General features: G+C 42.0%; 1 protein-coding gene across 2 annotated transcripts in view; it reads left to right on the forward strand.

The window, feature by feature from the left end:
* LOC133456455 (ERC protein 2) overlaps positions 1 to 25,212 on the forward strand; it is a 211,029-nt gene that overhangs the window by 97,786 nt on the left and 88,031 nt on the right. For both annotated transcript variants that reach the window (XM_061734932.1, XM_061734931.1), the window contains exon 12: positions 1,821 to 1,981. In XM_061734932.1, coding sequence (XP_061590916.1) covers positions 1,821 to 1,981 — 161 coding nt within the window. The remainder of the gene's footprint in view (positions 1 to 1,820; positions 1,982 to 25,212) is intronic.

Raw genomic sequence — 25,212 nt, forward strand, 5'->3', positions numbered from 1 at the left:
CTTCATTCTTCAATTTTCTTCTTTCTTCCACCCTCCATCCCAAAGTAATCAGTCTCATGATGTGTAATGCGCTGAAAGTCTTCCATCAGCCTGACCTGCTGAAATGGAGCACGGGTAATGCCCTGGGTCATCTTCTTCACGCCCCCATCCTCTAAGTCTCTCACTCTGTCTCTGCCTCCCTCTTTCTCTGCGTCTTTCTCTCTCATAAAAAATCGCTTCTGCTGTCCATCCTTGTTCTTTCCCATCAGGCTTCTTAAGTTGTCTCACGCAATTATCTCCACACTGCCTTTTTGTCCACTTTTGTTGCTTTTGCTCTGCAGCGTTTGAACTAGGCCTTTGAACCAGCAACACGACGCAAATGGACAAGAGGGATTTGGCCTTTACCTCTGAGCCCTCAATCAGCTTATCAACCAAAGGGGCTTTGGGCCAGTCTTAGCGGACCTTAGCTTTGCTGGAGGGGCTTTGCCTTGAAGTTGAGCTAAATTAGCACGCACAGGCTGTCCACTAAGCTGATTAGACCCCTAATTTCACTAAAATGCATTGTATTCCTTATTAATGATGTGATTGTGAAGTGAAGGCTATCTTGGGTGGTAGTCTAATGAGGGACCAGAAGGGGGAAGCTGAAGGCTGATAGATATTTGGTAGCTGATCAGAAAAAGAAATATTTTAAAAGATTGGATTTGTGTTGAACCTGGAAAAGAATAATAATTATTATGGACTGTTGGATGTCTTCTTGTTACTGGGCGCATGAGCAGCTGGAACCCATAGCGTCTGGTTATTGTTGGTAAGAAAATTCCCCGTGTTCGTTGCATTGTTGAGATAAAAAGTTGTCACATTCCATCAAGAGTTTTGGCTTTGCTTTCACCCTTTCTCCACTTGGTCCATATGGGATATTCATGAACAGTCAGAAAGCACATTATCTGACATCTGTGAAACACACCTAGAAAGCTGTAGGATAAGGGGGGTGTCTTGAAAATGTGTGAACCATTTGGTCTCTTCATAAAAGAGGCCCCTTTTTTGTATCCAAGCCCATGGAGTGCTTTCCTTCATACTCCATTTCTTTATTTTTTTCTTTTCTTTTCCTTATTTCTTTGAATTTATTTCAGAATTTTTGACTAAAAGCATTCAGACGTGAATAAACATGCTATTATATTCTTTTGGTTTTCTGTTACACCAATCGAACATCTTGCGTAGAACCAGGATTCTATTGTGAAGTACTCGTTCGGCAATTAGACTCTTCCTGTCTTGGGATAACGATGCCCCGAGGTCACATCCTGTCTGTCAGGCACTCAGGTTGTGGACACACCGGTCTGCACGGCTACAGGGCATGTGTGTGCACATGAAGGAGATGTACTTGAGACTTTGAGTATTATCCTCACCAGCTCCAAAGTAGAGCCACACTTGAGTGGAAGATAAAAATAAGTGGTGTAAAGTGGGAGAGTAGAGGGAACACTTGTTTCCAGTGCAGGGGTCGGCAGACACGTCATTCAACTAACCTATCGAACCCCAGTAATTTCACCTGCTTCAAGATGTCAACTGCCCATTGCTTTTCATGTTTACACTGTCATTTCTTCTCATCTTCAAGCATTCTAGATTCTCACAGACCACACACAAGCACGCAGCCAAAGTGCATTGTGTATCTGATTACTTTAACATGTTCACATATACGTGTGTGAGAGCGAGCATGCGTAAGGGCAGAACGGTATATTGGATTTAACATAAAATGAATAATTCAATTCACACATCTTAAGTCTGAAAAGGGAATGATGCTGTTGCGGTATGTTTTCACATTTTTCAAACCTGATTTTCCCCTTTAACAGTTGGAGGAACTGATGGGGGCTTTGGAGAAGACGCGCCAGGAGCTGGATGCCACGAAGCTACGACTGTCCTCCACCCAGCAGTGCCTCCACGAAAGAGACGGGCACCTGAGCAGTCTGCAGCTGGAGAGACGCAAGCAGCTGGAGGAGGTCCTGGAGATGAAGTTAGTGTCACACCACCCGTCAGTTTGTCCACATTTAGTTTAAAAAAAAATGACACCCAGTCACATGGAGAAGTAACTTAATTAGGCAATTAGGCACTGTGTAAGTCAGCTCTATCAGTGTTTAGTGTTTACGGAAAATTTTAAATTGCAAGTGGCAACCAAAAGAAGATCCCCTGCTTTATTCTCATTTGTCAAGGATTTAAGAGAAAACTAATGGCTGTTGGACCGGTTACAGAAACTGTGAAGTTATGGCTTTGCAGTGCAGCAGACTGTGCCATCTACTAATATCAAAGGCTCGCTTTAAGGAAACACTTGAGAACACATTTTTGAATATTTTAAAGGGAATGTTGTATCGGATTACTTCATAATTGATTAGTGGTTTTCTTTTTGTTTGTCCTTCCCACTTACATCCTGTAGATTACACAGTATATTGTTCATTATACTAGAGGGCACACTCATCTATAGCTGTGCTGAATTCGTTTTGTTACTGGACAAACTTTAATCTTCTCTTCTGACCGAGTTCTTCCCCTACACCTACGTCTCAGTGAAAAGAAAGTTTAAGCTTTAGAAATTGTCATGCAACTAATGTGCCATGTAAAGCAAGATGTGTTGTAAAGCAATAAAAAAAAACAATCTGAACCACCAGAGCCGTGTTGGTAGTGACAGTTTATCAACTTTTATGCTCAATGATCTTTTGTCAGGTAAGTGTAGGCAGGATTTGCACATTGCTTTATTCTTTTATTTCAGTATTTTCATTATAGCAAAAAGCCAGTTCCTTTTGGCGTATCAGGACTTTTCATTTTGTCACCTGCTCACATGTGCGCAAGTGTTATATAGACATCAGCGCTGCGGTGTGCTGGAAAAGCAGGATCGGTGATAGGTGCCACGTGTAAAGTTACATTTATTGAGGACAGGCGGTGCAGCCTTGGACAAGACAGCAAGACAAACGTGTGTCCGGCTCTTTTCTTTAAGGTGTCAGTGTGACTGAGAGGGAGCTAGGGAAGGAGGAGGAGGTAAAAAAAAGAAAAAAAAAACCTGCCTGCGTTTCCATATGTGAGCGTGTGTCGTGGGTATGTGTGAACATGTGAGTGAGTTCAGTGATGTGTCAGTGGGTCGGCGACATGTGTGTCTGCTTTGAGCTGTCTCTGATTGAGGGAGCATGGAACCGCATATCTGCTTGTCATGTGCCACAGAGAAATGCCTTTAATGTCAGCGACTCATTACTGTACAGAAAGAGAAAGCGGGCACATGTGCATTGAGAAGGCAACTTTTAAAGGCCTTTATGTCCCTCTGATCACACTAATTCTTAAAGAATGTGTATGCATGTTCTCTGACTTGACGTCTGTTTCAATTTCCTGCGTCTAAGTTGATAGGGAATGTATTACATATAACACAAAAACAATCTGTGTTTGAGGTGTATCTACGAATGTACCAAAAATACTCACTGACCCAGCATGAGAGTTGTATATTTGCATTTCGGTGCCACCACACTTAGATTAGTATTCTACTACCATCAGAAGATGACTAAGGGAGAAGTTTGGTGTGATGGTTGGTTGACTTTAACAGCAACAAAGCAAATGTGAATCTTTCCTTTTGTGTTCAAGCTTTTGAATGGTGTACACAGTGAGAGTTAGTGGGGTGTGGGGGGGGTATAGGGTGGCAAGAATGTGTGTGGTCTACTATGCATTTGATTCTGTGTGTATGAAGAGGTTGGAAGCTGGGGTTTGGGGTCACTGATGATGAGGATTAAAGGACTTTTGAATTGCGAGGGGGTAAAGCTTCGTGAGACTGACATATATTGAACAAGCCGCAAAGATACGCATGCAAAATGCACGCACGACCTCGGTGGAGCACGCGCACAATCACACATGTCTGCAGACATGCACATACTCACACAAACTGCGGCTTTCTGCTTTAAACGAGGTCCATATTCCCACAGAAGAGCTCTGGTACAAGTTAGCACCAGAAAACTAAACAGAAAAGATATAAGACAGGGAGAGAGGGGCAACAAGAGGGAGAGAGAGAGAAGGAGTCAGAGTGAAAACTGGCAAAATGTGAGACATGGAGGGAGGGGAGGATGTAATGGAGGCGCTGCACAAACTGAAGTATTTCAAATCTTAGAAATCATGAGAGAAGTTTGAGCGCGTGCCAAGTCTTTCCCTCTCTCCTTCGTAATGTGGCATTTGTCAAGAAGGCCAGCTGAAGCAAACCGTGTGAGGCACGTTCCCCAGTGAACCGGGGAGCTTTCTTTGTGTGCTTTTTGATGTGTGTGTATGTGTGTGAAAGCCAGAGGGAGGGGGCTGGGGGTGGGGATTCTTGGCTTTTCAACACTATTAATGAAAGAGACAAGAGGGGAAAAATCATTTTTAATATCCTCCTATTGCATGTGGGGGTTTCCCGTGTGTGTGTGTGTGTGTGTGTGTGTGTGTGTGTGTGTGTGTGTGTGTGTGTGTGTGTGTGTGTGTGTGTGTGTGTGTGTGTGTGTGTGTGTTTCAGTTTGAGAGAGAGAAAGCGCACATTTTCATGTTTGTCATTTTCGGATATGGAGCTGAGTGCTTGATGTATAAGGAGCTGTGCGGGTCTCCTCTATCACCCTGCACCAGATTGAGTTTCCATCATACTGTACAGTGTCTACACACACACAGCCACAGATGGCTTCCAGAGGAGCTACTCATTAAATAAATCTAGGGTCACAGGGTGTAGGTCCACAATATAGGAAATATGTGTTTGGACATTCTGAGTAGTCAGTCAGTGAGATGTCTCCATAGTCTGAATGGGATTGCACTACATGCCACAACACTGCAGTTAGTGAACCTGATCCTCCTGCAGACGCTGGGAATGCGGTTGATGTTATCTCTGTTTACATTTCAGTGGTGGACAAATATAATTGAGAAAAGAAAAGGTAGCGGCTCATTTGAAGCGGGCACGTACCGAGATGCCGAGCTGAAAAAGTGAACATTTTCAGAAGGCACGAGCTAAAACATTGGGAGATGGTAGGAAACTTATGCAGATGTTAGGAAAAAGGGAAAAAAAACTGTCTGCAAAACATTTGACAGAGGAAAACAGAACTTGTAGACGAGAGTAAGGGAGGAAGTGGTAAATGATGGGAAAAAGGGGATGATAAAGTGAGGGAGTGATTGATGAAGGGGGTGATGGATGGAGGAAAGGAGGAGGAGAATGATGGAGAGAGTGGTGGATAAAAGAGCAGAGGGAAGATGGAGTGGAGATGTGAAGAGTGGGAGGGAGCAGGGTGGGGTTAGCTTAAAGGACCAGTGGAAAGGAAACTCATTGGTCACAGAGGAGTGACTGAGCAGCGCAGCACATCAGCAAACACATGTATGTCAGGAAAATGTTAAGAATATTACTTTCACACTCTAAATACATGTGTTGATTACTTTCTTTATGTTTACATATGCTGCTTATATTCCTGACATTTTCACCTCCGTTCCCATTCTTACATGTGGCGACATGCATGTCCATCTTTGGCTGCAGAAAGCAGAACATCTTGAACAAACTGAACGGCATCGACCTGAACTTTGTCATTGTATTTGCTCCCTTTGTTATTTTCTGAGGAGTGACATTTTAAAACTGTAAATGCCATTAATTCCGGCTGTACTTTGCTTCCGAATATTGTGGATCCACTTTAGGACCCATGATCTACATGTGGTGTTCCCACCTTGGTGGAGTTATCTCACCAGGGTTCCACTCCACATCAATCATCAGCATAGGTATTGCTTTTAAAGTAGCACAAGGAACTTTTCTCATTTTTCGCTCAGTGGGTCCCCCTACAGGTTAAGTTGCTTTTGCAATGCTGTCGCTTTCGTTTGGTGACTGATATTTTAAAAAGGCATTTTTGATGCTTTAATGCCAGGAAATGCACTCCCCATTCCAGGCTCTCAATCTTCTACTTGTTTTAACATACCTGCTGACTTAGGGTGCTTTCACACATGTCCCGTTTGGAGCAGTTGTTCCGAAACAGGGAGCATTTTCCCCTAAAGGTATATCTGAACACAGCGATCACGCTCGGATGCGGGACAAAACAAGCAAGCCGAGATCGCCTAGGAGAGGTGGTCTCGGCTCGCTTACAATCGAGACCTGGAGCGGTTGGTTTGCAGTGAGAACATAATCGACACAGCAAACAGAAACACACAGAAACAAACTAGCCACACTCGCTTACGATGCTCCATAGTTGTTGTTTTTCCCGGGGTACGGAAGAGGAAACTCATTCCGCGTTCATTTCTGACCAATGAAAGAACAGTTGGTTCGCACATGGCTTTTGTTAACAGCTTTGAACCGCTACAGACGGTTGCCTTGTGAACACAAACGCCACAAACGAAAAACGAAACAACTGTATCGATTTAGCCCCTGAATCGGAACAAAACAAATGGGCCACAGGTCTGAAAGCACCCTTAAATCCATCTCAGTGTTTGTAGTGTACTTAAAAATAGACTTGTTTTTCCAACATCTTGACAGATTTCCTGAGGTACTAATGAAATAACAAGACATGTTTTGGTCGAAATATCACAGGGATAGGAAACGTCAACCAGGTCTCTAACAGCTCCATTCATGGCCGTCAGGTGTCAGGACCAGAAACAAGCCCTTTGACTCCCTTTTTTTTAAATTTGCAAGTGAGGAGTTATAAGCTATCAAGCTCTCCATATCACAGTTGTTGGTCATTAGTTGTTGGATTTGATCAGCCTTCAGAGATCATCCAACGTCATGAATTAACTTCTGACCTAAAGAAATTATTCTTAATTGAGACCTAAATTGGATTTTGTTGCAATGGAAATTTATGGCAACTCCTTGAATCTCTTTCAGATTATTAATAGCTCTATCAGACCCAATTAAGATAGCTAAAAAAGTAATCACTAATTGATTTCATCCAAGATGTCCACATTTGCACTGTCCACTTTGTTGCTGCTACACCTAGGAACCAAAAGAAAAAATCTAAATCTAAGCCTTACTGTTACAAATGACATGAAAGGTGTGTTTATGACCTGTTCCACTTACTTAGTCCGCAATCCTCAGTGGATTCCACTTATGCCACTTTTACACTAGTACCTACTCAGCCCGACTCGAATCAACTCGACTCGCCTTTCCCTCCTTTATTTTCGATACCCAGATGAGAAGTTGGAGCGAAGCTTCTGTGACTTATTTGATTGTGTGATCTAAACGAAGAAGACAGCAACACTAAAGATGTAGAACCTGGAGGAGATGATATATGTGCTGCTGGGTCTGTGACTTGTGTTCGATATCAAGTAAAAAAATGAGAGTGAGAGAAGCCTCAAACTGCGACGCTTTTTATTTTGTTTGTTTGTCTCGGCGCTGCTGAAAAGTCAGCTGGAGCCGCGAGCAGCTATGAAGTGACAGAGCGCCTGGTGGATCTGGTCGTTCCTTATCGCCCGTCTACATCCCTTTTTAATTCTCTCCTCAGCCACCAGGTTTATGAACATCTGCACCTCAGAGTTGGATCATGAAACAGACTTTTGCGCTGCCATTGCTGGTCGAATAAAATGAACAAGAAGCCGCGAGTCGCTCTTTCGCTGATTTCCGCCTCCTGACTCAGACGTCTGACGGCCCCGCCCCCTGACCAATCACTGGCGTGTAGTGTGATGACGTCAGATGCAGGCTGACTCAGTCGCTTGGAACCTCTGCAGAATAGTTAGAGAAAAAGTATCTACTGAGCACGCCTCGACCCACCTCGACCCGTAGTGGAAAAGCGCAAAACCGAGGCAAGGCGAGTCGAGTTGGGCTGAGTAGGTACTTGTAAAAGCGCCATTAATGTTCAGAGTCAGTATCGGCGGTTGAAGAAGAAACTTCCTCTGGACACAATTGAACTGACATGTAACCAAACACAGACACATGTGAGGTGCAACCAGACTGCTGTCAACAAAAGACATCCAACATGGCGTGCGGTGGAGTAGAAACATCAGTAAATGACTAGTTGGTTTTACAGAGAGAGATGTTGATCCAAGGTGCTGCTGTAGCAACTCTGCCACCATCGTAGTTATGAGTAGTGGCTGGTGGATGCTCCTGTATGAGTCAGCACGTATGCCTGCCCCTACCCCATTGTGATTGGTTTGGTATCTTGTTTACTAATGGACATGGCTGTGAATATGAGGGGCTCATTTCATGAAGGACAATTTTTGCAAAGTGAAATAGATATGGCTGAGTGGCATTAAAAAAAAGTATCCTAATATTGATATTGGTTTTAATATTGGTTTTACTAAACTTGTTGTCAAGCATTCAGTTTTAGAAAACTTAGATAACCTTATCTGAAAATAATAATGTTTTGGAGCCATGCATAGTTAAGGACTACAATGAGGTCAAAACGCTCACTCATTTTTCGTCTTATTTTTTATTTCTTTATGAGGATTTAAATGCACCTGGTCCCTTGTATCTGGTTCCCTAATACTGCTTGAAAGGACTATTATTTTTTGGATTATTTTCTGGTATTTTCTCAGACAATCCCTCGTGATTCACTCCTCTAGTTTTAATCCAGCTGCAGTTCCAGAGGTGCATAAAGCTCTCAAACTCTAAGGTTTGTCTAATGTGGAGCCATTATTTTAGTAGCTAGCTGTTGATTTTATCATCGTAGCTTCGACACGTTTCAGTTCTATGCTTCTGACTCGCTGATAAACTGCTCTACATCTACATGTAAACAGTCACACACAGAGACTTATCCTTCAAAAAGCCACCAAAAAGAGCCTCGAGGTTCTTCAAAAACCGTATAATCCTAATAGACACCCTTGCCTACTCTGTGCTTAGGTTTGATGAACTGCTTTGTCCTTTTATATACTTAAATACTGACATATTCTCGACTATAAAGCTATTCTTGGGCCCCTTAAAGCTTTTATCTAACTCCAATGCCCGCACTTAATTGGAAAAAAAAGAAAAGAAATGTATTTGAATATGCTGTTACTCTGGTTGGAATCAGCTGCAATAACACCTATCTTAAAGAATCAGAAAAGTATAAATGTAAATTGAGGGCGATTGGAGGCCCATTTGGCCCGTGCTACCCGAAGAGAGTATATGTTTCGAGGTTTTATGTTCCTTTAGTTTTTGAAGTTTAAATTGCTTTTCTTTTCCCTTTTTAATGTATCCTTTGTTTTATTATGTATACTTATATCTGTTACTTTGTGTGTGTGTGTGTGTGTGTGTGTGTGTGTGTGTGTGTGTGTGTGTGTGTGTGTGTGTGTGTGTGTGTGTGTGTGTGTGTGTGTGTGTGTGTGTGTGTGTGTGTGTGTGTGTGTGTGTGTGTGTGTGTGTTCTACTAACCTGAGGTTCTGCCTTTCGTGCCCAGGACATTCTTGGAAAAGGCCTTTTAGATATAAAAGGTTTCTATTTCATGGCCGAATAAAGATTCAGTGACATAAAGCATATTCATAAATATTCCTCTTTTTATTTTCAAACCTCCTGGATTGCTTTCACATTATGCTTTAGGAAAAAGCTCTCTTTACTATCAAGCTCCGTCCAGTCAACTGCATTTGACTAAATCGGAGCAGACAAGATATCGCCTCTGAATTCGTCGTCATTAGACGCTCGTAACCAGCTGCCAGCCGACCCTGTCTGTGCTCTCACGCAAGTCAAGTCAGGGTTTATTTAGAAAGTGCGCTTAAAACAACAAGAGTTGACCAAAGGGCTGTGCATATTGCACAAATAAAACAAAACAATGTCAAAATATGACGCAATAAAGGAGTAAAATAAATACTTACATAGAGTAAACAAATAAAACCAGTGCTTTCATGATAAAAACACATTTTGCTCAATTGGGACTAAAAGGCAATGAACAAAAAAAAAAATGTTTTCGGAGAACTTTAAGATAAATGAAGGCGTTAGCAGCTCTGATATTAAACATGGACCGTTTCTGAGTCTGGAGCCCGCCATTGAAATTGCTTGATCACGTCTGTGACCTCAACATGGCCTCTATGTGATTTACAGATGCTGTTGTATAGTTTGTATCACAAATTTTCTTGAACCTCCTCTATGCTTTCTCTGCTGTGACTCTGGTGGAACCTGACCTTGGTTTGCAAATCATATTCTTTGGTCTGGGTTTTTACACAGTGATTCTAAGGTGACCTTGTGGTAAACCCTCTGTATTTGCTCTCATAAGGTCCTATTCATGCTGTAAACTTAAATAAGGCTATATGTCTTCCTCTTGGAGACTGTTCTTTACTAGGCTCAAACTGATCCTGTAACCTCCTTTTTTTTTTTACATCATTGAGACCACAATCCTTTTAATCCCGATATCCTGGAAAAATAATTAGATAATAATGTTATTCTTCGTGGCTATACGTAACCTTGCAAATGTTTTAGGCAAAAAACACAAGCTGATCCTTCTCCCAAAATTATAACAATCAAATTATTCTTTATTAACTTTACACAAAGTGCAGAGTTAAAAAAAAAAAAAAAAAAAAACCCTACAAAATAATCATTATTTGCTTTAACCATCCTTCACCTTTAAAATAGGATAAATCTTTCTTGGAACATTTGCATGTAGTTTTTCGAAGCACGTGGCATGTGAGTTATTCTAAGCATCTTGGTAAGATTACCACATTTGTTCCATGCGTATAGGCTGTCTCGGTTGTTTCTGACTCCTCACGAAATTTCCATCAGACTGATTGATGCGATCAGACCTCTGTTGGGGTCATCCCTTCCCTGCAGGAGTCAGAAGTAAACGGCCTAGCTCCACGATATTTGCAAGACCTGATAGTTCTTTATGTTCCTAATAGAGTTCTCTGCTCTCAGAGTGCAGGTTTACTCGTCGTAGTTCCTAAAGTATCCAAATGTAGATTTGGAGGACGGGCCTTCTGCTATCCGGCACCTTTACTATGGAACCAACTTCCAGTTTGGGTTAAAAAGGCTGACAACACCTCCACCTTTAAAACCAAACTTAAAACGTTTCTGTTTCTTTTTAGTAAAGCCTATAGGCCTGGTTAATGTAAACTCTGGTGTGTTAGGGCCAGTAGTCATAGCTTTAGCTACAGGACAAAACATAGCCTCACCATAGATATGCTACCATAGGCCTACACTCAGTGCTTAATTTGTCCATGAAGAGGATCGTTGGAAAGGGAAAAATGTCCTCTTAATTTTGGGGGGGCTGAGATCAAATTTGGGGGGGCTTCAGCCCGTTTTTTTATTTGTAGTGAGAACATAATCCACACAGCAACCGACACAAATCCATTCATGTGTATGTGGTCCGCGGCGCAAGGACCACATTGATTGTGCTGCAGCTGCCCTCATCGCCGCTTGTTGCTTTTCTGATTCGTTTTGAAGAATCATGCAACTCTTCCTTCTTTTTGAAAAAAGACAGTAAATTCAGCTGTCTCTTTGACATGTTTGCGTTGCTCGCTGCTTGCTCCCCAGATCCAGCAAATTTCCAAAGTTTTTTTGGTCAGGGGCGTGGTTTGCTGGCCCATCTTTTCAAAGCATCAACAAATCTCCGACTCTTTCAAATGACGTTAAATCTTTATAAACAACATGAAATTCTTGGGATTTGTTCTGTAAATGAATTTATGCATATTATAATTTTTTATACATTAAAAAAAAACTTTTTTATATTATTATTTTTTTATATATATACGAGAGGTGCCGGATCTGCCCAAATAAGTCCCGGAACACAGGGAGGCCAAAATCGAGAGGTGCCGGATCCTGTTCCGGCAGGATCCGGCACAAATTAACCCCTGCCTACACTGCAGGGGGACACCAACATGATCCACTGAGCAGTGCCCCTCTCTTCCCTTTCTTCAGAACAACCCACAGTTATTAATTAGAAGTATCTCAAAAGCATAACTGCGCTCCATTGTTCTTGTAGTTTTTTCCTCTCTTTTTCTCTTCTGTACATGTTTTCAGGCCAGAGCTTTCACAGCTGCATGCTGACCTGCAGTCCCACCCTTTGTGTTTACCTCCATCTGTCTATGTAGATGTCTCTGCTGGATATCTACTAACATGCTGACCTGCACTCCCATCGTCCGACCACCTCAGTGTCTGTTGTCTACACCTGTTTATATAGTCGTCTCTGTAGTACATCAACGAACCATGCATCTGTCATATGTACATACAACTCTTAGTTTTCTAGCTAACGGATAAAGATATTATCCAATAATATCCAATAAAGATAAGATCCCTCATATATATTGTCTTTTGTAGCATTGACAATATATCTGTGCCTCTCCTCTCTCTGTTCTTCATCCTCTCTTTCCTATCTCCCTTTTCCTGTTCTACCCGCCTGGTCTTCAGCAGGAGGGTCCCCCCTTATGATCCAGGTCCTGCTCAAGGTTTCTTCCCTCCTAAAGGGGAGGTTTTTCTTGCCACTGTTCAGCTTAAGGTCGTTCTCACTCGGGGAGTTTTTACCTGCCATTGTTAATGTAATAATTGCTCGGGGGATATGCTTTGATTCTCTGGAAAGTGCCTAGATACAACTTGTATTGTAATAGATGCTATATAAATAAAATGTAATTAAATTTGCACTGATGATAGTTCTTGGCCACTTTGTCCAATGGTCATTGTCACATTATACAAACACTAGATCCTTAGGCACCTGTACCACACCGTCTCTGCTACACGTATTTAATCTGATTGTACTTTTACTTTTTCTCTATATGCATTATTAAATTAGTTGCCTTGAGGTTTTTGGTGTGGCAGAATATACTCATATCTTTCAGTCCTTTTGATTACTCAGAAATAGCTTCCTTGCAACAAGAAAAAACAATTCCAAAGCCCTAAAACTTCAACTCCAAATTAAGTTTTGGCCATGAAGCATTCATGTATCCATCTGTTGGCTAGTTACAGTAACTCGTGGCATAATGAAGCTTAGAGCAGTAGCGACATTATGACTTTCAAATCCCTAATGTAGACATTCTGTCTGCATAGCACTGTCACCATGGTTACGCTGACTAAACACACCGAGAGGCCAGCCATACTGGCAAGGTCATGTCCCTGCTCGCTGATCTCTCAGAGGAGCCTACACACAGACACACACCCAAAAATGTGCATGTGCTCATCGAGGTACATGAGAATCAAAGAGGTGTATTTATAGGATAAAATCATGCGCAAACAAGCAGCACTGCACTCTTTGTAATTTGAAATCATGTTCCCATAAATTTCATGGATACATCAAAGCTTCCTCCGTCATGTCTGGAGTCACACATGCAAAAAGATACAATATATTTGCACATAAATGTACGCCAAGAATGTTTTAAACACGCACGCGCCGCTATTACAGTGCAATTGTTGTGTCAATAAGACAGAGAGTCAGCTCACCGTGTGAATGGTATTCTCTGTATTGCAGGGATGAGGAGGGGCTGACCACACATCAGCTTCTTCCTCTCTCCGAGCAGGCTTGTGTGTGCGTGGGTGTGTGTGTGTGTGTCGCCTCGTGGGAACTTCAGGTCATTCATCATGTCTGTCTGTGCTCCCGTGGCCTCTGACACACGTGTTTACCCTCGACATGTGTGTCAGCTGGCGAACCTATAGGTGTGTTATTATGTCAGCGCCAAGGCGGTCTCCACCCTACTCCTCCCCTTCTTGGGGTTTTGTCAATGGTGGACTTGATCATATTAAATCCCGGCTTCCACCTGGGTCACATACAGAAGCCTGCATGAGAGAAGTTACTGGTCCAGAGATGCACTTGCAAGGTTTGATGTGTGCATTTGTGAACTATGCTGCTCAGCTAATGCGACTTAAGCTTCAATGATGAGTTTTAATCCGAATTTTCAAAACCATTTTTCTCAAACCACATCATCTCTCAGGGTTTTGCTGGTTCAGAAATAATTATGGTTATTATTATTATTTTTTATCTCTGCGTATTAAGGTTTTATTGGGGCTCATATCCACAATTTGGCAAACATTGTTCCATCCATTAAATGTAAAGTCAAACTCATGTGCTGCACATAATTCCTGACTGAAGATTTATAAATCTGCCACACAGATGTGCACACTTCTGCTACTTTATAAGAAGCGCAGGGTTGGGTTACTGTCGTAAACGAGTGGATTTGTGAATCACTGAGCAGATGAGTGAAATGGCATTGTCGTTTTAAAGCCAATGTATGGATGGGTGGAAAGCTGGAGCAGTTTTATGAAGCCGATGCTGAACTGTAATATAAATTGATGGCCGGAAAACTGTCCCAAAGGCCACGAAACACAAAACAAAGGGACACTGGACAAACTAAGACAGGAAAGGCCAAAACTTAACAATGTTTGATGAAACAAAGAAAAAAAGAGAACACAAAGGTGAAATGGAAACAATACAGGAAGTGCAAAACCCTCAGAAGACAAAGTAAAGATGCAGGAAACACAACAACTAAAGCAAAAAGTTAATGACATTGAGAAAAGAAAGACATTTACATTTAGAGAGAGATTTTTTTTATTTTTTTTGTCTCATTCTTATAGGAGGAATTCCTGGAACACATGAAAACAGGAATGGTTAACAGCTCTCACCTTTGTGCCAAGTCCCCTCCTCGATTAAAATCTTTCTTTAGGTGGCTCTTTTAACTTTTAGCCCATCACTCCTTGAGTAAAGGCCTTCTTTTTTCCCTGTGAGCACTAAATGTTCCCCCACCTCTTTTTTTTCTCCTGTTTTTTTTCTTTTCTTCTATCCCTGGACGTGTGGAAGAAAGCCTGGAATTTATCACACATACCTAATAATTACTATCACAGGAAATTGTGTTGAGGAAGTTGGTGCGCTAGCCTTGCTAATTAGTGTCACTGGCGAACACACAGACAAAGCTTATTAGCATCATTTAGCCATTCTAGATGTGGAACTCTCTGATTGGCCTCAGGGACACTAACACCCCCAAGTTGGCCTGGTTGTATAAATCTTAAGACTAATTGATTACAAGTATGTGCGTGTTTGTGTGCATGGAGAAGTAGGGAATTGTTTTGGTGGGCTCCAAAGCCATAAAGAGGGAGGCCAGGATGCAGCACATAGAAGTAGTTAGTAGCGACCTCTTGAGCAATTCTGCCCTCGGGGTCACTGGTGGAATGAGGAGAAGGAAGGGCGATAAAAGGAGGGAAGGGTATTGTTGATAGACATCTTCATGAAGAAAATCTTATTGCAAATTCAGCTAAATGTACAACTATGCACTATTTTTTTCATTGTTTTCTTTGTTTTAAGAAGAAAGTGGGACGGGTTGCATTAAAATGCATCTGCGTGTAATATGTTGTTGTAGGTGCTGCATTGTAAAAGAGCCATTAAAATAGTGGTTTAGTGAAATGCCCTCATAATTTACCATTATAGGCGCATGAAATGCTGGTATACCCACACAAGCGAGTTGATGAGGCTTACTGGCACATATTTACACTCTGTAAACACCCCCAGGGCTATGTGGTTGGCACACACACCTGAGCCGAGACTCCTGTTTTTCTTCTCTGCGGCTTCTTTGGCTGCATCTATCTGTCGTTATCTGGGAAAAAAAGTATGCCTCTGCCTTTATCTGCATGTCCCTGCATCTTTCTTACCCTCTGTTTCTCCACTTATAAAGATCAGTGGGAAAGAAAAAAATCTTCAGTTGTGCACTGTTGAGGATTTCTCCAGTGAATTTTTGGCGTTTTAACTTGCCGCAGTCAAAAGAGTCTTATCTCAGTAAGTGTAGCATATTGTTAGATAACACCCTGAATAAATGCTTAGTCTTTCTGACTCTTTGTAGCTTTGAGTGTAGTTTTTATTGGCCCTGCACATCCCTCAGTGTTGCTTAAATGGTCCCCATGAGGTTTTGATAGAGAACACCAGCTGAACGGACCATTTCCCAGCACTGGCCTGCTCCAGCGCTGCACACAGCTCACTGCACCCCAGAAGCCCCTGGCACTTCTGGATTTTGTATGCGAGTGTTCGTGTGTGTCTGATCTGGTTAATTCAGGGATGTAGACCCAAACTGTAATTATCATTATGCACTTCTCGGCAGAGGTAGGAAACAGCCCAAGCACGTTTGGATAAGCATGTGCATCCTCACTGGGGTTCTCAATGAATGAGTTTTTTTTTTGCAGAGAACGACACGTCAATACATGAATTTGCATTTGCATCTGTATAAGTGTGTGCATGCACATGTGCACATACAAAAATTGATGCGAAGAGCAAAAGAGCCATTAGCTATGAAAGATAAGTAGATTGTGCCAATGGGAACATGATGATTTTTCCTGCTTTTGTCTTGGCACAGCTCTGTTTCATTTGGTCTCTGCTAAAATGGAGACATATTGGAAACATGACTGTTCTCTTGAGGCCAGTGGGTATCCAGTGTTTAGGACTGGAAAGAAAACGAGGATGGGAAGAAGAGGCCAGAGGAGGAGGAGAAATGGAAATGGGAGGAGAAGTGTAGTAAGAGCAAATTGCGAAAGTAAAAATAAAATCAAAGGAGACGAAAAGTCGTGGAAGTTAAGCTCACCACTGAGATTTCAAATCTCATAAAAACAAAAGCTTCATTCATCTTATTTGTTTGCGGTGAGAAATTACCATTCACGAGCATCGCAGACTCTGTTAACTTTCACAAGTCGGCAATAAAACTTTAGGCTGATTTTTACAATATCAGAGTCTGCGTCCAAGAAGTGGAAATAAATAAATAAAACAAAACAAAAACCACTGATGGAGAGGAAGAATGGGAGGACAAACAAAAAATAAACACCCCAAAAAACTCACCCAAAACTTAAAACCAGCTTTATTTGGAGCGAGTGTCACATCTATCTAAGATGGTAACCGCAGACTAATCGGTGTAGTCCTTCATCTCTGAAGCTATTTTCAATAAGACAGGGGAGACCTTGATGTGGGCGGGCAGACTGCACAGAGACAGGACAGGTCACCACTAAACAAACAATGCAGGAATCCTGCAGAGACAAGAATGGCTGGAGGGAGTGTGAGCAAAGAAAATGGCATGACTTTAAAGCCTTAAATGAAGCACAGTATATGGACAGTGCGTGCATTCACGACTGAGACAATGGGCGTTCACCAGTGTCTCGATAAGAAGGAATCTGAGTTTAGGTCTGCTTTAAAGATGGGAAACTTGTTCAGTATGTTGCGTCATTTTTGCATGCGGTTTTCAAAGCATGTCTGCACGGAGAGCCTACTGTAAATACCTTTTGCTAACGCGCATAAAGGTTAATTATGAAGAGTATAGAGACATTACTGTAACAGGGGTTCTGGGATGTTTCCTTTCTTTCTGTTTGTGACAATGGATAAACAGTTGCATGCTTTAATGTGTTCTGCTGCTTCATAAACCAAATTCATAAACATCATAATCTCTGCACAGAAGTGAGCAGAACAGATTTTAAATTCTGTTCTCCGCTGAGCATAATTGGTCACAATCTGTTTGGGTGGCCATGCACTTTTAAGTAAACAAAACCAACCATCAAAATGGGTTTAATTCCGATTAACACCATCTAAACTTCAAGTCTTCCATGTAATCAAGGTTATTGTTGATTGTTTACTGGCACTGCAAGCACTTTAAACAGCAGAACGGACCTTTACAACAGAGCACTGGTGTTAGATTTGTTACATACAAGAAGCCACAAGGATCTGCATGATATAAGTGTCATCATCAGAAGGTTTTCACGAGGCTTTGTGTGGATGTCTGCTCAACTGCCGATTTGATGACAACAGAGTCATTTGTGGCCATAATCTGCTCTGTGTGTGCTCAAAATACTTCTGTCATTGTTGAATTCCTGCACATGTAAATGGTTTGAACTTCTAAAGTGCTTTAAACTTGTTTAGATTCTTCTGCAAGTTATGGTGACATTGGCAGAGCTGCCAGGCAGGGTGTTCACGTTGTCAGTATCCGCTTGGATTTTAGCAACCGAACCTTTAGAATCAGTGGGGAACCAGCTTAACTGTACTCAACCTGCATTTAAGAGAACATTTTCTGAGCAGGTCCTGTCTGAAATGATCTTTTGCATGTCTGCAGGAAAGTTTAATTAGCCCATTAATAGCTGCATTTTATTACAAAAACATTACACAGTACTTGCACCGGAGAAAGCCCTATGTGACCATGCAGAGCATACCGAGCTGTGACTGTAAAAGGGCCAAAAGATCCTGCATACTGATGCTCACGATACTTTATTCCTTTGCCAAGACAGAGCCCAGGAGGAGGATCCAGATCAGTTTACTTAAAATTGTGAGATAGGACAGTAAGCCTGGCGGAAGACCACGCTCTCCAAGTGCCTTTCTAGTTTACAAAGTGTCTGTCCTCAGACCCTCATCAGGTTAAGAATTTCGGTTTTACATGATGAGGGTCTAAGGTTTCACTGATCATACGTAGTGTATTCAGGAGTTTGGGTTCTTTCTGTTGTGAAATTCATGCAAAGTAAAACAACAAGTCACCATTTTGATGCACGTTTTCTTTGTATTAACATTCACATAATTTTTCAAAATTTCCAGCAGGCTGCTGTAGCACTGGCATGTCTGATTGGAGAGCTTCAACATTACATGGGCCTCGCATGAGCAACATTTCTGGTAAATACTTGTAATAAATGCTTTGTCGAGCTAAGACATGGACTGACTACGCCTTGAGCTTAAAACTAAACAAAACAAGCCTTCAAAAAGGCTTTAATGCCATGTAACACCATTTAAATGGGTGTGCTTAAATGCGTGCATCTTAAACATACATTTGTCACACTTGAAGTAATTTCAAAACCAAATCATAAAAGAAAATACAAAAGGGAAACCCGGGTTTTTTTCTCGCTTCTTGTGCTTCCTTCCTCCTCCATCTTTACACCCACACCGAGGTATCTGACATGTCTCTGATCCGTTCTAGCCACAGGTCTCCGGGTTCAGCGTTTACTGAAATCAAATGTGTGTGTTTGGCCTTGGGTTACACACTCGATTGAATTAGAGAAATGGTGCACACATGCACAAAGGCTCAGTTACACACATAGACACACATACTGCCCAACAGGGACACAGATCTCTATTAAGTTAAAAAAAAAAAGAGTTGATTGTCTTCTTCCATCGCGAGGGCTTTTATGTGATAAGATCGGCTCGGGGTGCTCTCCTATGCAGGATTCCTGAGGACATCAAACAACAGTAAACCACATCACACACACAGGAAGAACTCAGCTCCATTAGCCACCCCATAAAAAACATGTGTGTGTCTAGGAGCTTTGGCCAGTACGAAAGGTGTACACATAGAACAATCATAGTGACTGTTGCAGTTCTCATACATAATCAGGAATTAGTGCATATTTTTAGACAACTGCACATGACCCTGGGCTTATCAGTATCATTTGGGCATTTCACTCATTTTAGTTTGGGTTTAAGATCAATGGTGTGGTTAGCTACAGCTGGCACATGGCCTGGTCTGGAACAATGACCGGGTAATTTACTAACATGGGGAAAAAAATTAAAAATGGTTTGTTTATAAGCATGTAAGTGGCCCAAATGTACCCCACATAAACACCTTATACTAACAGTCCCTGCAACTGTTATACTGCTTCATTTCTCTGTTCTGTCCTTTTGTATTTCTTCCCTGAAAGTGAAATCTCACTTATGAGGTGTTTAGTGATGAAAGGCCAAAGAGACACCAAAAAACAGCAAATGAGAGACAGAAAGACAAAGAGCGAGGAGAAAAGGGGGTCAGAGGGGTAGTGAGGGAACGGTTGACTCAGACTGAGTTTAGTCATTTTTCTTATTTTGATTTGAAACAGATCCACACAGTGTCTACTGTCCAAACTGCAAGCAGCGAGATATCCTCCACAACTCGGTCTCCAGAGACTCTAATTCAAACTGAAAGTTCATAAATGTGTGATTTGACTTTGCTCTGCCTAGAGAGTAGCAGTTTTGCAAGTTAGATGTCCTTAGCTCACTAAAACAATATTGAGGGAGCCAGAATAAGGCGGAGTATTAAAATGTGGATAAAGGCAAATCCTTCCCAGTGGCAGGAGACACAGAGTGTTGTGCTAAATCACTCTAATGTGTGACAATCCAATAGGTTATGCAACTATAAGCATTAAAAAAAAAGCATACTAAAACTAATGTACTTTGCTCTGTCTACAGAGGTCAAAATTTAGTACTGAAAATCCAAAATTAATGAGATTACACCAGTGGCCTGCTTGTAGATTGGTTTTTGAGTGTCACATGCTGTGTACAGATGTGCTGGGAGAGTGTTTTGATGAATGAGAAACACATTGTGAAGTACTTTGTAGATTTCAGACAAAGATAAAATAGCACTATATGCAGTAAATGCATACTACATATCATCACATGATTAATGTTTTTAAAACGTAACAGCTTGCATAACCAAGTTACTTGCTGAAAAAAGTAACTCGCTATTCACTCTGGCCAGTATTTGAATATCTCCACCTTTGACTTCACTAACCCCAGTGGTCTGCTCTGTGGTCTGGAAACTGGTGGGTAATAGCAGCACTGATGGAGTTTATATTGCCTTTTACAGCAATTTATTAACTATTATCTCGTCCAACATGCATCCAGCATGAATATCTCTCTGAGCTGTGCTTAACCTGCAGGTGCTTCCTCAACCCCTAAGTGGAGTTCTTTGCCTCAGACATTGGCCGGGTTTCCCACATCCGACCTCTCTTAAGGACTTAAGAGAGGTTCAAAGAAGGTTTCACTTAAGAGAGAACCCTAAGATAAGGGTGTTTCCCAGATGACTTCTTAACACCGTCCTTTAGTTTCGCTCTTTCAGAAGCTCTTTGGAGCAGCTGTCCGGTTCTGAAACCAAATCAATCGATGCCAGGCAAATCGATCACCGATCACTATCAGCGCATTTTCACACGCAGCGCTGCTACCTAACGCACTAATTCCCTGCTGCCTGTGCGTTATAATGAAAAATTAAGATGATAAATATAATTCAATGACCCTTTTTCATCCAAACGGTGCGTTACTCCGTTATTTCTGGCTACAGTGAGGCTTTTTTTCCCCACACGCAGAGACCGGGAGGAAACGTGGTGGGCGTGTGTGTGGGTTCAAAAACATGAGCCAAGAGAAGGCGAGTTTCGCAAATCGCAACGTGGAATTACAGCAATCCCTGGTTTTTCGCAGGGGTTATGTTCCAAAAAGAACCCGTGATAAGTGAAATTCTTTTTACAATTATAGAGGGCTTCTAATTGCGGAGATCAGCACCGCCTCGCACGTATTCCACTGCTCTTCTTCTGAGACGCTGCATCCCGACTCGCGCTGCAGCGTCTTTTTATCCTAAACCCCACGGTGCATGTGGGTTTTTTCAACAGAAGAAAATAGTTATGGGTCGTTGTCTTCGCTCTTTTTTCTTCTGGGCAAAAAGATTCTTTAATATAAACCGACACCATTGATTATATTTGAGACTGTAATGAACGATTCATCAAAGGATCACGTTCTTCAGCTGCTGCTTCCCTGTCATCACACATGTAGGTGCTCGGGCTCGGGCTCGGGCAGGAGGATCGGTGTCACGGCTGCCTGGACAGCCTGGTCCGACACACGTCCAGGGGATTGAAGTGCTGACGCACCAATGCGTTCATATAAACAGTTCTGCTTCGCGCACGGTGACGCGGTTGATTTGCAGCGAGAACATGCTGTATAGCAGCCAAATTATCAAATAAATGATATTCATGATGATCGTTTTATTTGTGCGTAATGCATAAAGCATATACAGGAACACACTTGTTATTCCTTATTTTTCTTTTTTTTTTCCCCTTTGCTGTCACCAATAAATGCTAAACAATATAAATCTAAAGTATAAAATAGATCAAAATTTGTGCGGGGTGCATTGTTTTAATATTTCATTGCTTGGTGTGATATTGATTTCCCTGACGCGGCTGGATCTGTGAGTCTTTGTTCACTAAGATGGTTGTAAAGACTGGGTCAGCAGCATCTTTCATTTCCTTCTTAATGAAAGAGATACTTAAGCTAAGAGCGACTCTGGGAAACGCGATTTTCTTTCACAGGCTCCTTAAGAAGGTTTGAAAGAAGTCTTTCGCTGTTAAGAACTACTTAACTGATCTGGGAAACCCGGCCATTTTCTATCACTCAAGCAAAACATGCATTGCACCATGACGTTGTCTTTTTTGTACTTGCAAATCTTGAAAAATTGTCACTGATGCCATATAACATGCAAGCAAAGAACTGTGGACTCATGTTGCTAAGACTGGTTTGTGAGCCTGCGCTGGTGAAGATGCAAGCTTGAAATGTGTGGTAGAGGAGAAAGAGTTTTGAGAGGGAATCAGAGGGTGTTCAGAGAGGAGTTATGCACTGTGGCAGGCCTAATTGCTTGCGGCTCCTGTTGTGTGTTTGGTTTTGTTTGAGCATGTCCAATATAACCAGTCACAAGGGAGCCTCTGCCAGAGCAAACACGCATACACAAACACAGGGCTAAACCATAGAGAAGGCTTTTATGGCGTTGAGGATCTCCGTAACACGACACCTAGGGCAAACACTGAGTAATAAAGCAATTGCGACACATTGTTTAGATCCTCCTGCTGGCATGGTTTGTTTATCAGACCTAAAGTGTCTGTTTCCTAAGATCAGTGTCCTGACATGTCACTTAGGGAACTCGGTGCAGGATAAACGCACAAATGGCACGCAAGTGGGATAAACACCAAAAGCATTCATGCACACATATACAGAAACACAAGCCGACGAGTCTACACGCAGGCCACACTGTAGACATCATGACATGTCAGTCACAGTGATATTCGTGCCAGTGTTTCCTCAAACTTCTAAGCAACTCCCTGGTATGTCGGAATGCATGACTGCAGATACAAGAGCAATAAACATTTCTTTCTTGCTTGCTAAACTGTATTCATCACATCCTCACCTTCTTTCAGTTTTGCTGTTTGGTGACAGACAGATTTATAGGTCAAAATGTTTGTACATATCTCTTTATAGCTCTAGCAGAATTATTGATTTTGGGTAGCGCCATGGTGGTCTCCATGTAGCACCATTCTATGAGTTCAAAAATGAAAGCTGTTGGATAATCAGTGTCATACTGTCATAGTGTAGCCTTGCAATGTCCCCTGCTTTTTCTTGTTCAAGTTGCTTTCTTGGGTTTTTTGTTTCCCCACCTGTCTACCTGTTCCTTCATCTTTATTCATTTTACGTATTTATTATTATTACGACCCTAACCATAAGAGGAAAAGCTTTGGTTGTCAGAGTTCACCTTGCCTGGCTGAGGATTACTGAGTAGAGTAGGCCGTCCTCCAAGATCGATCCCTCAGCATGTACCGAGGTGTCCAGGGGTAGGGCTTAACCACACATTGTCCCCCAATATCCTCATTTTGGTATGCTTGGAGAAGCTAAGTGCTACTGTGGTGGTGGTGAGGGGGGTGTGGTTTTGGCTCGACTGTAGGGGGAGCTGTAGGAAGAGCTGTGTGGCAGCGGTTCAGCTGATTGCGGCCAGAGAGGACCAGCTGTTTTCAGTCGGCTCACTAACATCTCTTTTTATACACTGACTTCTAGGAGTGGAGGGAAGCAGCAGAAGACTGGAGATACCAGTCCATTTCTGAACTCTGAAAAGAGTTTGATGCATAAACTGTGCGTTGCCTGTTGGTGTGAACCCTGGATAGCAGAGTTTTGCTACAGCTACATACGGAATAAAGTGTGCAATGATACACAAGAAAGTGAGTTGTATTGTCAGAAAAAAAGAACACTGAGTAGATATCCTGAGAAGGGAAAGAAACGAAGATGGGAACAGAATCAGGATTACTATTTGTAGAGGAGAAAACTGTTATAGTCGTAATGTCCAATTCAGGGACTGCATCCTTCAAAGGCTGCACTTGAAGTGCCTCTTATGTCCCACTGCTGCAACATGTAGGCTGTCCTTTTTTGAAAACTCCTCCATATGTAGGCTACAGATGCATACTACTTTTCTTTTCTGAAGATGGTGCATCAGGTGGATGCTTTGCAGCCTGGCATGTACAAGGGTTCACTGCACAGTTTGAAGATGGTTAAACGGTGAAATGCAGTCCTCTTTCAGCCTGGATAAATTCAACACCCGCACTGCTGGTAAAGTGGTCCATTTCTTTTCATTTTAAATTATAATTATGCTTAAAGTAACAGGCTAGAGTTCCACTGTCAGTGCTGTACTCTCACAGTTGCATGCATAACAACACTAACTGCTTGGCCACAACAGTCACAAATGGACACACACGACATATGCACACAAAATCCTAAAGGAAGACTCATCTAGCCATGTTCCTTCTTTCCAGTGTTAACACCAGTGTAAACACAAACAAAATTTACAACAAGCGCATTTTCTCAATGAAACATATCATTACACGGACATAAGCAGAGAAGGAAATGGTCAAGAACCACAAAAAAGAAAGAGAGAAAACAATTAACAGCGACATACACACTCCTGCATGATGTGTAGCAAGCACAAGGACTCAGTGGTGGGCATTGTTAAAATAACTGTGATGTAATCTGGCATGGGATCTGGCTTTGTTGGACGTGCTATCTATCTGGAAATCACTGGGTCTGTCAGCAGCATCTAAATGCACGCCACCACAAGTCTCTTTATTAAAAACCAGATGTATGCTGAAACTCATGCACAGGTGTAGGGGAGTCGCCTGGGCTCTGATGTGGTCTGTGTTTCTGTGTGAAAACTGTCGACACATTATCTTAGGCATATTTATGAGAACTGCTAACAAAAAAAAGAAGGCTACAAATGATAAAAGGAGAGGAACAGTAAAACAATGCCAGAAGAGAAACAGAAATGGACCATGTTGCTGCTTTTTTAAAACAGCACTTGCATTTACTGTATGTGCTCTTGTGTCAGCATTCGCAGTTCCACTTTTTATGCCCTTATAAAATGCACGGGCTCACACATGCAAGCTTCCACATACTAGACGTGCCGTCACGACAAGCTTTGCAATGTGTGTATTCAACAACTGTTTGCAACAACTTTGCTTTGAAAGTAAGGGTATATTTTGCTTGGGAATTCCGACCAACTGGTGAACAAGCAAATTCAATGACACAACAGCGTACCAGAGGCACAATCTGTCTACGCTGGCTTGAACATACAAATTACCTAGATTATAGAGCGGCATGGGTGTATGTGTCTGCCTTTTTGTGCATATGAGTGTGCACCTCTGTGTTTTCTGCATCTACCTGTGTGTCCTGACGGCACGTCTTTTCATGCTGACGCATATGAATGTATGTGTATACAAGTCTGTATAAAAACATGCACAAATGTGTGTATTCAATTTTTTTCCCCTTTTTATCAAGAAGACAAGATAGTAATCATGTTACTCTTTGATCCCATCATCCTCACTGATTTGTCTAAATATACAGCATACGTGCCGAGTCTTGTTTACATCTC

The sequence above is a fragment of the Cololabis saira genome, chromosome 12, assembly GCF_033807715.1.
Source record: "Cololabis saira isolate AMF1-May2022 chromosome 12, fColSai1.1, whole genome shotgun sequence".
Classification (NCBI taxonomy): domain Eukaryota; kingdom Metazoa; phylum Chordata; class Actinopteri; order Beloniformes; family Belonidae; genus Cololabis; species Cololabis saira.